The 13,276-nt window shown below is 31.3% G+C and overlaps 1 protein-coding gene across 1 annotated transcript; it reads left to right on the plus strand.

Annotated features, from left to right (window-relative positions):
* Positions 1 to 1,255: 1,255 nt before the first annotated feature.
* LOC123684633 (ETS-related transcription factor Elf-5-like) lies at positions 1,256 to 12,793 on the plus strand. The gene is made up of 8 exons (XM_045623953.1): positions 1,256 to 1,557; positions 1,617 to 1,695; positions 2,278 to 2,346; positions 5,704 to 6,012; positions 6,980 to 7,054; positions 7,482 to 7,550; positions 10,995 to 11,190; positions 12,190 to 12,793. Exons 1-8 carry the CDS (start codon positions 1,510 to 1,512, stop codon positions 12,293 to 12,295), a joined length of 951 nt encoding a protein of 316 aa, XP_045479909.1. The 5' UTR covers positions 1,256 to 1,509; the 3' UTR covers positions 12,296 to 12,793.
* The last annotated feature ends 483 nt before the right edge of the window (positions 12,794 to 13,276 follow it).

The raw sequence follows: 13,276 nt of genomic DNA on the forward strand, positions 1-13,276 counted from the left end.
CGTTGAATCTTTTATGTGTTTCTACAGTTATATATCATTAAATAAGCGCATCCACCATACTCCTCCGAATAAATTTCGTTAATAATTGAATTTTCAATTCAATAAATGATTGAATTATTACTGATTATATTTTGATAGAATTTATTGAGAAACAGTGAAGAATTACTCTTATTCAAGTCTAAAAAATTTAATATCTATAAAACCATTCGGAACCATAAAATACTTTAACCGAATTAATTTCTATGAATCCTTACCCTTTCAAGAGTAGGGGAATCCCATAGCATCTAAAGGGGTACATACACACACACATTACGGATCCGTAATTTGTGCGCTCTTCTAGAAGAAAAATACGTGATACGTGAAGTACATATAACTCTTGGGTTACAACGCTTTCAAGAACGATTAAGTTAGACGTTCGTAGACAATTCTGAATTCATAAACGTAATAACCCTACAAATTGTTACATTTCGATAATGTTTTCAGAATGGTTGGATGAAAATTGTGATTAGATCAAATTGAAAATGTAGTGAAAGATGCAATAAATGGCCGATTTGAAATTTGAGATGAGAATTGTTATCTATATTATATGCAAAATTTTTGTTATTGAAAATTTCAATCTTTTAGCTACAATTCCTTTTTGTTGAAATGTTGTAAATAATCAAATGACTTATGAAAATATCAACTAGATATTCACATGTAGTACAGGTAATAAATAGCTTTCTGTCTCTTATTTAGAAGTCAAGCTAATTGGCCGGCTTCAGTATCTCGATGTGTGACCACAATATATTAGGTACACATCTAATTTTAAGTGTAAAAGGGCTATGGAATAAAGCAATATGACTCCTGATTTCCAGTTATTCCTTTTTCGACTTTTTCATCAATTACAATGAAATTTGATGAAAAGTTTTGAATATGCAACTGCTAAATTATCTTTGAAATCTTCGAAAAAAAGAAATATTCCATAGTTTGAAATTGAATTGAAAGTATCAAAACATGGAATGAACAATTTAGAAACTTAGTTATTTATCGATAGAAAAGCAAAAGTTCTTAATGATAAGTTTCGATATTAATTTCCTGGTGTATTTAAAATCGAAATGTGGAATTGTGGTTAATGGAAAATATTGTAAATCAAACTATGTACATTATCTATTTGCGGTTTCTAATTACTATTAGACAAAGAGAGAATAACTCCGATTCAAAATGCAATCAAACATCTAGGGGTGTTTTTTCTCATAATAACTCCTATAGGTCCGATCTATTATCTATCTCTCTATCCGCCAAAAAGTCTAGATAAGTGAGAATCACGGTTTTGAGGTCTATTCCCAAGAAGATTCCCATTTATGACACCTATCTAGACGTGATGTCATTGATAAGAGTTATCATTACTTTTTGAAAAGAAAGAACATATAATAATTGTTTGTATTTGCCGATGCATAGAGTGACAGGCCAGGGAAAGAAGAACACGTGAAATTTCGTGCTGACACATTTCGTATATTTTTCGATAAAAAAATGTATTCTTTGATGGGCGCTAATAATTATTACGAGGCGGATACAAATGTGAGAAAATTTGAGTTTTTTTTTATTCGTGCTTTTCATTTATTTTTTTTTTGTTGCAGTGTTTCGATAATTATTTTTACTATAATGAAGATTTTCAAGCGAATATGAATAGTGATTGGTCTTATCTTGGTGATATAGGTAAGTTTCAAAAATTTTCTACTGAAAGTTCTATTTTTATAATTATCTTTATTTCACATTATTTTTACTATGAATGCTTTGATTTAATTTTATACAGAAAAAAATGGGAACGCAATAATACTTAACTTACTTTAAACTCTGAATATTTCATGTTTTTTTTGATAATGCTTATCAATTTAATTGAAGTTTTCACATAAATTCTTTTTCTAAACATTAATTTTCAAATTGAAATCAAATATGAAATTTTTATTATATTTAGACATACATACTGGAATCTATTTTCAATAATTTAAAAAATGAACACATATCTTATGTTTATTCAAAAATATTAATACATTCAGTAATTTTCGATCAACCTATACTTGGATTCTCAGAAAATGAACAATATCAACTTCTTTTTTTTTCGAATAGATTCGATATTGCATTCAATATGGTCTTTTATTTTAATTGCGTTTTATAAATAAAAAAATTACTAATAAATGTCTGTTGTATAGCCTATACTGTCATTTAATTAGACATGTGGGTAAAATTAGTCATGAAATTTTAATGAATTATTCACTGATTTGAGAATTTACATTGCAGGTAACAATTATATGTCAAAGTCAAGATCAGATACAATACCGGATTGGATAACTCATGTAGAACATATGAGTAAGTATTTGATTTCTGTCCTTTTTCACAATAATTTCTAATTTTAGTACATTTCAGTTTAGTTATATTCTAGATTTCCTTTGTAATTTTATAATTTTTTAGTTTTGTTGTAAAGAAAAAACTTTTTGGAGACCAGATTGATCAAAATTTTCTCCCAATAATTCCATTACGGCGTTAGAAAATGGGATGTTGCATTTTGTCTTGTCAAATTATCATCCAAATCCGATAATATTTCGAAGTTTCGTTCATTGATACTGAATCACCACTAGAATGAATTAAAATAAGGTTGTGTTATGACAACATGTCCTAAACCAAATTTGACGTGCTTAATGTATCCAGTGATAATTACAAGCGTTCTTGTTATTAGGTACACTTACAGTTACATTTTTCACAATTAAGTTTAAGCGTCATTTGTCATTTAGTTTTTTAACAGTGCCTCCTTTTGTCAGTGCTTCTTTAGTGTGTTTTGTAATTTTTATAATTGATAAAAGACTTCTTGCTATTTGTCAAGTTACATTTTTTACAATTAAGTTTGTACGGAATTTGTCAGATAGTTTGTTAATAGTGACTCATTTTGGCAATGCTTCTTTAGTGTGTTATGTAATTTTTGCAATTGATAAAATATCGGAAGATCTCTCTTGAATTTTGCATTGTTAATGTAAATTTCTCTTGGAAATGTTACATAATTTGTCAAAAGGGATCGGATTATTTAAAAGCAAACTGATGGATACTTGACCCACAATAATAAATTTGCGAGTATACAATAATTCTCCAACGGGTGCCAAAGACTTATAATTTAATGGGCAAAATGCGTTTAATGGTTACTGGAGTTATGATCTTATGAAAACTTGTTTCCTCAATAATTTAACAAATTTCGATCCGATCAAACTGAAATTTGGAAATCGGGTATAAAATAGTAAAACAAATGTTCATGTTGAATTTTGTGAGTATAATTCGGAGATGAAAAAAGTTTTGTTTAATCTTGAAATTTCGGTATCTATATCCATCAGATATCATTGAAAGTTTGTGTACCACTATATTATGAGTTATACAAAAATTTAGCTATGTAGCTTTCACAAAGAAAAAAATAATCTTTTCTGATTTGATAACCCTCTGAACCATATACATATAATACCTTTTGAAGAACGAAGTGATTTGTTTAGAATTTTGATGATTATTTGTTGAGAAAGTCAAATAAATGTTAGGATCCAAAAAGATACAAGGATATGGAATTTTCGTACTATGGAACATAGGAAGTGCTTTTTTGGTGGAGAAACTCGCGAATTGAGTTAAATATAGTATTACTGATATGTTTTCATCTCCGCGCGCGCTTCATGTCAAATTTGATAGTTCACGTTGGGGACAAAACTTGCTTACTGAAAATGACATATGCTCCCTCTCTATATGTTTATTATTTTGAGCATGAAACCATAATTACTTGTTTTCAAAGGTAATGTAATTTTTGGTGACAACATCTGTCAAGTTTTGCCGAGGAAAGACTCGAAAAAACTGCTGACAGGTGCTGCCATACAGTTTTTCCACCTAGAAACCATTTGTATTTCAAAATTGATCGTTTATGATTAGTAGAAATAAAGCGAGAGAAATAGCCATTGAAATTTGTTATATTTTTATGTCGATTTTCAAGGTGTTGGGATATCGAGCGTTAAAGAAGAAACTCATAAGTAATAAGCCATAATGTGAAATTTGCAGCGTTTTGATATGGTAGCATATTCCGGAAACCACAGAATTTCTTCGTCCTACGTACCATACGTCAAGATCGAGGCGAAATATCTGTCAATTGACACCCATGGGAAACGCTCGATGTTCCCATATTATAAATCGTTCTCATGCGCGCTCAAAAGCGTTGCGGTTTTCAACAATAATAAATAATATCGGAAATCGCTGATAAACTGCGTTCGCCGATTTTTCCCTATACGAGGTTCGATTTTCGTTGTCGACTCCGTCATTAGTCGGTCCGTATATTGAAAGGTTATTTTATCTATCAGAAAGACAATCGTTTCGAATAAGAACTTCTTGCGGTTTCGGTTTTAACAGCTTTATCTGTGCCTGTATCTAATTTCGGTATCGGTATCCGGTGCGACGACTCTAGAGATGTCACCAGGATTTTGTTGCTGTCTTTCGTAATTATTGCATAATTTAAAGGCCGATCTATGATCTGGAGGCGCGATTCTGAGAGAGTATGTAGGGTGTTCCAAATTCGTTGTCTAGTGAGAGGATCTCAGAAGCCCTTTTAGCTAGAAAAAAATGAATGGCACATTTTCGGGCTCGATTTTTGAGAGAATTAGTTTCGTGAAAACCAAAAAAATAAATAAATTCAACTGTTTTCTCTTATAACTTAAAGAAAGTTGAATTTTCTCTTATAAGAGTTATAAGAGAAAATTTTCTCTCAAAAGATATTTTGATAAGAGAAAATTTTCTCTCATAAGAGTTATAAGAGAAAATTTTCTCTTATAACCTCACATCATATGGACAATTCGCAAATTAATGCTACACAGAAAACTACGTTGTCAGCTGGGGGGTCAATATCACTAATTGCTCAAATGGTGTTATTAATAGTTATAAATAATAATATAAAGTGTTGAAGTTATTTAATTAATGAATTTATGGATTTTCATAATATGAAGTACATCAAATTTAATGAAATATAGGTGAACAAGTACATAATTCAAGTAGTTAAGTGTTCTGTATTTTTCACAATTAATGACGAAATTTACTCTTCATCACCAGTTGCGAAATATTTTACTTTTCGTAACCAGTTGTGAAAAGTAAAACGTTTCAAAACGTCGACGAGTTTTGAAAAGTATCACTTAATATGTCAAAATTAGAAAAAATATTTATATACAAAGTGTCAAATCAAAAAAATTAAGTCGAAAAACTCAATATCTTTGAAACAGATGATATTTTTGAGAAAACGGTTAAAAAGAAGCTTTTCGTCAAATCTGTGGCTGAAAAACTACGTTGAAAAATATAGGGTGTCTCATTTGAAAAAAAACACCCAGCCTCCTCTATATCTCTAAAACGGTAATTAATGTCTACGATCTGTTATGAGTATCAAATAAACCATAAAAATAACTGGAAAAACGTTTAAGAATTTTTAGAAGACCTCGAACAGAAACCAAGAAATAGCAAAAAATTTGAAACAGTCGCACTTTCTAACTTAACCGGATCATTATAGATCCTGTCCTGAAAATCAGTTAGGAAGTAATCTTGTTTATAACTGTCCGGACGGACAGAATTGAATTCAAGGGAATTAACAACGAGTGCTGAAAAATGTTTGCCTTGAAGTGCTCTCTATGAACTAGTTCCGACATGATTTGAATTGATAAATTATTTCAGATCTTTTAAACGACAACCCAGTTAGCGAAAAACCAAACTATATCGACAACACCAACACCACCATCCAAAGAACATGGCAAGGAAAACCTATGGAAGATTGGACAAACGATGAAGTACTAGATTTCATCACATCGGAGTTGCTCCTGGAATGTTATGAGAATTCTCCAGAAAGATCGCAAAGGTTCAGATGTATTTCTGGATACATCTTTCAACAGCTCACAGAGGAACACTGCAAGGAGTTATCAGGATCGAAGGATGTTGGAGAACTTATTTATAGGGCGAAGAATATGTATCTCACACAGCAAATAGGTAGGTGGTTAACATAGAAGGCATAGAATGTGGCATATTATTATTCGTCAGCCTTTAAGTGTGATAAATGTACTCCAAAGCTCGTATAACTTTTCAATATCTACTTTTCTGAAGAAATATTTGTCTTTATTTTCTACATAGGCATTAACTTCAGCAATCTCTTCTTCTAGAGCAAAAATTCTTTCCCTAGAATGTTCTTTTGAGCTCTGCAAAAGGTCAGTAATCATTGGGGCTAGATCTGGAGAATAAGTTAGCTGATCATGCCGTTGGAAGTGCAATTCGGTCAATTCGACCATGGTTTCTATCGATTTGTGACAAGAAACATATTATTGATTGAAGGGTCATGAAAGTAATGGGAATAATTCAGAAACGAGGAAATTGGGTGCTGTACGAGTTGAAGCCGAGAGATGTTGAACGGCGTTTGTTTGTTTGTGAACAGCTGTTTGCAAGGCAAAGACGGAAGGGATTTCTGCATTGCATTGTGACTGGAGACAGAAAAAGGGGTCATTACGATAATCCCAAGTGCAGAAAATCATGGGAATATCCCGGCCATGCTTCCACGTCGACGACCAAACCGAATATTCACGGTTCCAAGGTCAACTAATGCGTTTGAGCCGAGCATTGAAAGACAAACTGCCACAATACAACGAAAGTCATAATACTCGTAAAGTGATTTTACACCATGACAATGCTCGATCCCATGCTGCGAAAGTGGTCAAGACATACTTGGAAACGTTGAAATGAGAAGTGCTACCCAACCCTCGGACTATCACCTGTTTTGATAAATGGCACACGGCCTGGCTGACCAGCACTTCCAGTCTTATAAAGATTAGGTTCAGCTTGGGTCAACACTAAGGCTTTGTTTCATTTTAACAAGTGAAAAAGTATTTGTTATTCAAAAACAGATTTGATATATTTTGTGTTACTCATTTTAGTTTGGAAGTTTATTTTTACCCGTTTTTCGCAGGAAATAGATTTGAAACTTGCACAAATCACTGGAATCATGAGAACAACTGCATCATATCTTATCCAGTTAAATTAGGTAATTACTTTTTTATATTGTTGATAGATATTTCATCTCCCATGAAGTGATCTAAACACTTGAAAGTTTTTATTGGCATATAAACCTTCATAGCATTTATTATTCGAGATACTTTTTGTATTCATAGTCTGAACTGTGAATGCTTATCTATGACGGATATAGATTTGAAAATGCATTTCATTGATTATTTGAAGTTTGCAACGGTTTGTGTTGTTATTATTTAATTTATATTTCGAACAACTATAAAGATGAGGAATTACTTTTTTTGTACTGTAGCGGTCACATTTATTGTTTTCAAGATTATTTCTGATTTTTTTATTTCACTCATGTAAGTTACAAGTTTTCTATCTTCGGAAAAATTATTTTTACAATTATATTAACCAATTTCTTCGAACATATTACAGTAAGTTTTCTATACAATTCACAGAAAATGATGCAAGTCAAGCAAGAAGGCCTGGAAGACCAAGATCAGTGAATACAATAAGAAGAAAAACACGTAAGTTCACTTTTCTAGATACCTATACATACATTGTATAAGTTCTTCAGACTGAATAACTGAAATATGTTTTACCTCATACGACAATTTTCAGAAAACTAATAGAACAATTAATAGCTATTTAGTATTGATCATCCTTCTTTTAACATTGAATTAATTGATTCCAATAATTCAGAAGTGAGATTTCAAAACAAAAAATGAATGCTGAAATTTTCTGACTTGATTTTAATAGGGATAACTCCTCTCACAGATCAAAATACCTTTTCCTGGTATTCCACGCATATTTGGGTTACTAGGAATCTATCGTTTTATCTATGAAATATTATTAATATGCATTTTGAATGTTTGTTCCTCGAATTTCGAGCTAGCGTGAACTTAACCTTGGTGTAAATATATATCTTTCAAGGATGCTTACTCCTGTGTTTGCATACAAATATTTTACTAGCATTTTTTCACCCTGATCTTGAACTATGATGACACGGTTCCAGAATGTCTAGCAAGTTTGCAGAGGCTCAGAATTTTTCCACGAGATTATTTTTTATTTCAACCTCCGTATTTACAACCACAACACAATTCATTTCTACAATATAGCTTCGGTGTTTCACCAATTTAAAATTAATTCAATCAGCTAGTTTAAGTCATTAATAATCGACATGTTAATATAAGAGAAAAGTAATCGTTAGATTATATACGAGTTGTTCAAAAAAATTCTGATTCTCAATAAAATTGAAGAATGCAGATTGACCCTTCTTCATACCTTGTGCAAAATATTTGGTATGAATATTTTGAGGGATTATTTTACATAATATAAATACATATGACTGAATTTCAATCTAGATCGATCGATTGTTATGAAAATAATTGTTTTTTTCGATATTCTAAAATTTTAGGTATACTTTTTCGATATCCTATTTAAATTTTCTATGGTTCTGATGAAGCAATCGACAGTAAATTCCAAGGGCGTAGAAATGAGGGGTACTATGGGTAATTAACTTAAATTTGGCATAGATAATCCAATTTAAAGTTTTCATCATGTGATATGATAATTTTGAATACAAATATACAGGGTGATATTCTTTCTGGAAGACAGCCCTCATCTTTCCATATGAATTTTTTTTTTTTGGTGAACCACTGGTATTTCAGAAGAATTCAAAAAGAAACTCTGGTTCAGTACTACCTACATTTTTTGGTTTGTTGTAGTTTTTTCGTATCTGCAATCGATTTCGAGAAAAAAAAGTTTTGGTACTTATTTACCAACTCTGTAGCAAAGATTAATAAAGATTCGATAAACTGGTTGAGCATGACAAAAAAGTAGGACTACAAGAAACACGCTGTATCTCGAAAACAAAGCGTTTGCGGGTTCATGTTTACTTTATTTCTTGAATTATCCAAGGACTCTCTCTTTTTTTTTCGTAACTTCAATTCAGGGACACCCAGTATAAGATAAGAACGATCGAATTGGTAATAAAAAAAATTATTTCGAGTAATTTGGTTCAAATTTCTTTATCGAACCTCTTTTTCTCACATTATAGATATAAGTAAACAATGTAGTCAAAAATTTTTTTTCGATTAACCCCCCCCACAAGAAAAAAAAAAGATCTACGCCCTCGTGGACCAGACGATTTAATACTTCTTATTTACAATTAACGATTAAGAAGAAGGTCATGTTTATACATTAGGTGCCCACTTATATCGCTTCCAATACCCTGAATGAATATTTCATCTGAACAAACGTGAACAATAATAATACAATAATGCAATTCAATCAATTCATTTCCGATTTGGTTATTTCGACCTGGCTGATCAATTAAATATCAGTATCTGTTAAATTATCAGTCATTTCCGCGTTATCTTTACATTCGCCACATTTAAAGAATTTACTAATTCTTCTTCCATTTCTTACATTTGGTTTTACTTCCTGTATAGAATAGATAGCGCGTCGTCAAAACCTTTTGAACGCCTGTCAGTGATAACCGCTAGATTACGCAATAGGAATGGGTTGTGGATGGAAAACTTATATAATTGAATCATCATCTTTTTAAAGACAAGCGACTAGGAATCATCATGATCAGTCTGACCAGAATATAATTCTTGAGTTATTTTCTTTCGAAGATAATTTTTTTCATTAATTGTGATATTTTGGATTTTCTCTATATGAAATCAATTCATCAAATATATTCAACATTATGACAAATGATTTCTGAGTTTATTTTATCGAAAATATCAAAAACTACCTCCTCAAGTCTTCAATATAAGAACTAAGAATCGAACAACATACCTTCAGATTTTGATTCAATATAATTTTTTTTATAAAACCTGCCTATAGGGTTTCATAATATAGGGCGTCCGCCAGACATTTTGGCGCCCCGGCAAAATAAAATTTCGATGCTTTGCCTCGCCTATTTCATCTGAATTTTCTTCGAAGGAGCCTCTGTGATTCTCCTCAGGCATTTTTTCAATTTCATTTTAAATCGTATTTTTTTACTTTAAATCACCTTGTCAAATTTATAAAAGGACGTTTTGTCGATTTCTTAAAAAGAACGTCCTGCATTGTTTGAAAGTATGTCGCTCTATAAGTATATAGTAGAAAAACGAAGTTATTCTTAAAAATGCATTATAATACCTATTTGAATTTTCAGAACTATAGTTGAAAGCGCCTATTTGATTTGAAAAAAATTGGCTCTTGGTAATTTGATATTTTACTACAAAGAGTGGTATTTTGACTAAGAAAACATTTTAGTGTCACATAATATGTCTTGTTTTATTAACCGACTGCGCCCCTAAAATTTGGCGCCCCGGCAAAATGTTCGGTTTGCCGGTCCTGGCGGCGGCCCAGCTATAATAACACTTCACTCAATAACACCCGGACCTAACCAGTGTAAACCCATTTTTTCTTAAAAACTCGAATTTATTCGTTAACATAGTCATCTTCAAGAGTGATACTACTACTGCAATGCTCCTCTAACTTTTGAATATCTTTCCTGTAGAAAGATTCGTCTTAGCTTTCGAAATGGACTGCAAGCTGCGTTTACGTTAGTGAAACTTCCTCACGAATTATATCGCGAAATAAGTTCGCGAGGAAATAGCGCCTAGCGTAAACGTAGCTTTAGAGCCGAATTTCTTTCATTGGAGCACCTTTTAACTGTTGTTTTGGATGGAGCAGAGTCTGAAAAACGTTTATCAAGCCATTGCTCTGCTTGCTCAGCATTGTTTTCATAAAAAAACAGTTTTTCAATCAATATATAAAACTTCTTATCAATTTTTCAAGCAGCAACATATGTAGCATCACTCAACCTTATATCGTGACTTAACTCTATATTTCGAAATTTTGACATACATCTTTCATTAACAAAATTACTCGCAAAAATTTCTGTTAGGTAAAAAAATAGTAAATTTTTCTATAACCGTTCAAATCGGATAATTTCAAATATGTATCTTTTGCAGAGAAGAGATCTGAAAAATTGTGGGAATTCATAATAAACCTCCTCAAAAACTCCAAAACTTGCCCAGATCTCATCAAATGGGAAGATTTTGAGGAAGGCACATTCAAATTCGTGCAGAGTGAGAAAGTGGCTCAACTTTGGGGTGCAAGAAAAAAGAATGGCAACATGAACTACGAGAAATTCAGCAGGGCTCTTCGGTAAGTAGATTGTTGTCGTTCTATAAAAATATATAAAAATAATGATATATAAAAAATATAAAGAAACATGAAAAATTGATGATAAATTCTTTCGTTTTTGAATTTATCAGAATTTCTGGAAAATATTCTACCTTCTCTGAAGGCTCCTATTCCTTTAATTTAAATATTTTTTCGTGGATTTATCAGATTTGTATATTTAAGGTTATTCTGCAATCGGGATAGACACAAATCCAACAAATCGAAGATCATAAAAATTGGTCCAGCCGTACTTGAGCTAAATTGTGCAACTAACCAAACTTTATTTTATACAGGGTGTTAGTATGACAAACTTCAGGGAGTGAAAATTGCGGGAGAAAAATTACAGTTTTATATATTACTTTTGTTATACATATACTTCGTATTCGTGTTAAAGTTTTTCTTAAAAACTGGCTATTTCTCTTTATTTCTTTCTATTTCCTCTCTTCTATTTATTTCTTAAAAAAAAAATGGTCCACCACTAAAATATTTCGAACTAAAAAATATTTTTACTACTTCAATTTGCGACAAAAAAACTCTAATGCCTCCTTTTCGTATATTAACTTCGATACATTATCAAGAATTATCCTATAATAGAAAATTCATTTAAGGAATGAAAAAAGGCATCAGACTTTTTTTTTCAAAAATTGAACGAAGAATTCGAAACTGATTTTTAGCTTACCCGTGTGCACGAAAATGATGAAGAGAAAACTCTCAACTGCATGTCAATAAATATGCAATAACCACCTCTTGAAACCCATCAAATTTCATCTGGATATTTCAATCAGTTTCCGAGCAATAAAATAATTAGACATAAAATTAACAAAACAAACACAAACACAACAAAAATTATATAGCAACCTGTAATTATTTTTTCATGTAGAATCACACTCTGAAGCTTGTCGCACTGATTCGCTAACACCCTGTATATGTATATAGATTTTGGACGCCATATATGATTGATTCAAATTAATTTTTTTCCAGATATTATTACAAGAGCAAAATTCTCCAAGCTGTTCCTGGAAAAAGGCTAGTGTACAAATTTGGTCCACAAGCAAAAGGTTGGAGAATAGCGACACCATTATATTGAAAAAAATAATAATACAATAACAAACAATAAATGCAACTCAAGAGATTCATCAAAAGTTAGAAAGGCGAGATCACAGCTGAAAATTCTCTTCGATACACTTCGGAGATCTTCATTCTCTTAAAAGGATCAATTTCAGTCATTAATTAAACAGAAGTCCTTTTTTAAATCCTCGCAATCTAATTTATTGACTCAATAAACGTTCTCATCCGGACTGGATAAAAATGTAGGTGATAATGACTATTTATTTTATTGACGATGTGAATGTATTTTAGATAGCTCGGCAATTTAGCTTTAAGCCAAGACTGTTGGAAGGTATTTCTTGGATTCCATATCTCAGTTTCATCTGATTAAATCGAATCTTATATTTATATCATGTTTGATTAATATTTGAGCTAGATTATCTTTGAATAGTAGTCATAGGTGTTTATCTGTAATTAGGTATTTGTTTTTTAATGTTGACGATTTGCAGATGGAAATATACTCATGTGTTAATTTAAATTTTTTTTTAATTCGACATATGTACCTTTGAAAAAAAAGAATAATAGATGGAATAAAAATTAAAACAAGATTTTTCAAATAAAAGCTGCTACTTCATAGAGCAAGACTAAAATGAAATATTAATAAAAACGAAGATATTATTCTGAATTTCATGTAGGTAGATATTCCTTACTTACGGTCAAGAGAGTACCATGATATGATTTAGTTTAGAATGTTCTGTCATTTAAGTTAGCACTACTGTCCTATATGTACATGCGAAATAATATATAAAGATTTTTTAGTGTAGGTAAACATAGAGAAAATGGTAAATTCAAATAGAAAAAAAAAAGATTTTTGAACTCTATTTCATATAAGTGTGTGAATTACGCTCAAAGTTGCAATTGGCGCATAAATGAACGAGAACTCAAAAGCCCCTGAATTAGTGTAGTAGTAGTGTAGGTATAGGTAAAAATAATAAACAGAGGATGTGAAAAGGAAAAAAAG

Source organism: Harmonia axyridis, chromosome 7 (assembly GCF_914767665.1).
Source record: "Harmonia axyridis chromosome 7, icHarAxyr1.1, whole genome shotgun sequence".
In the NCBI taxonomy this organism is placed as follows: Eukaryota; Metazoa; Arthropoda; class Insecta; order Coleoptera; family Coccinellidae; genus Harmonia; species Harmonia axyridis.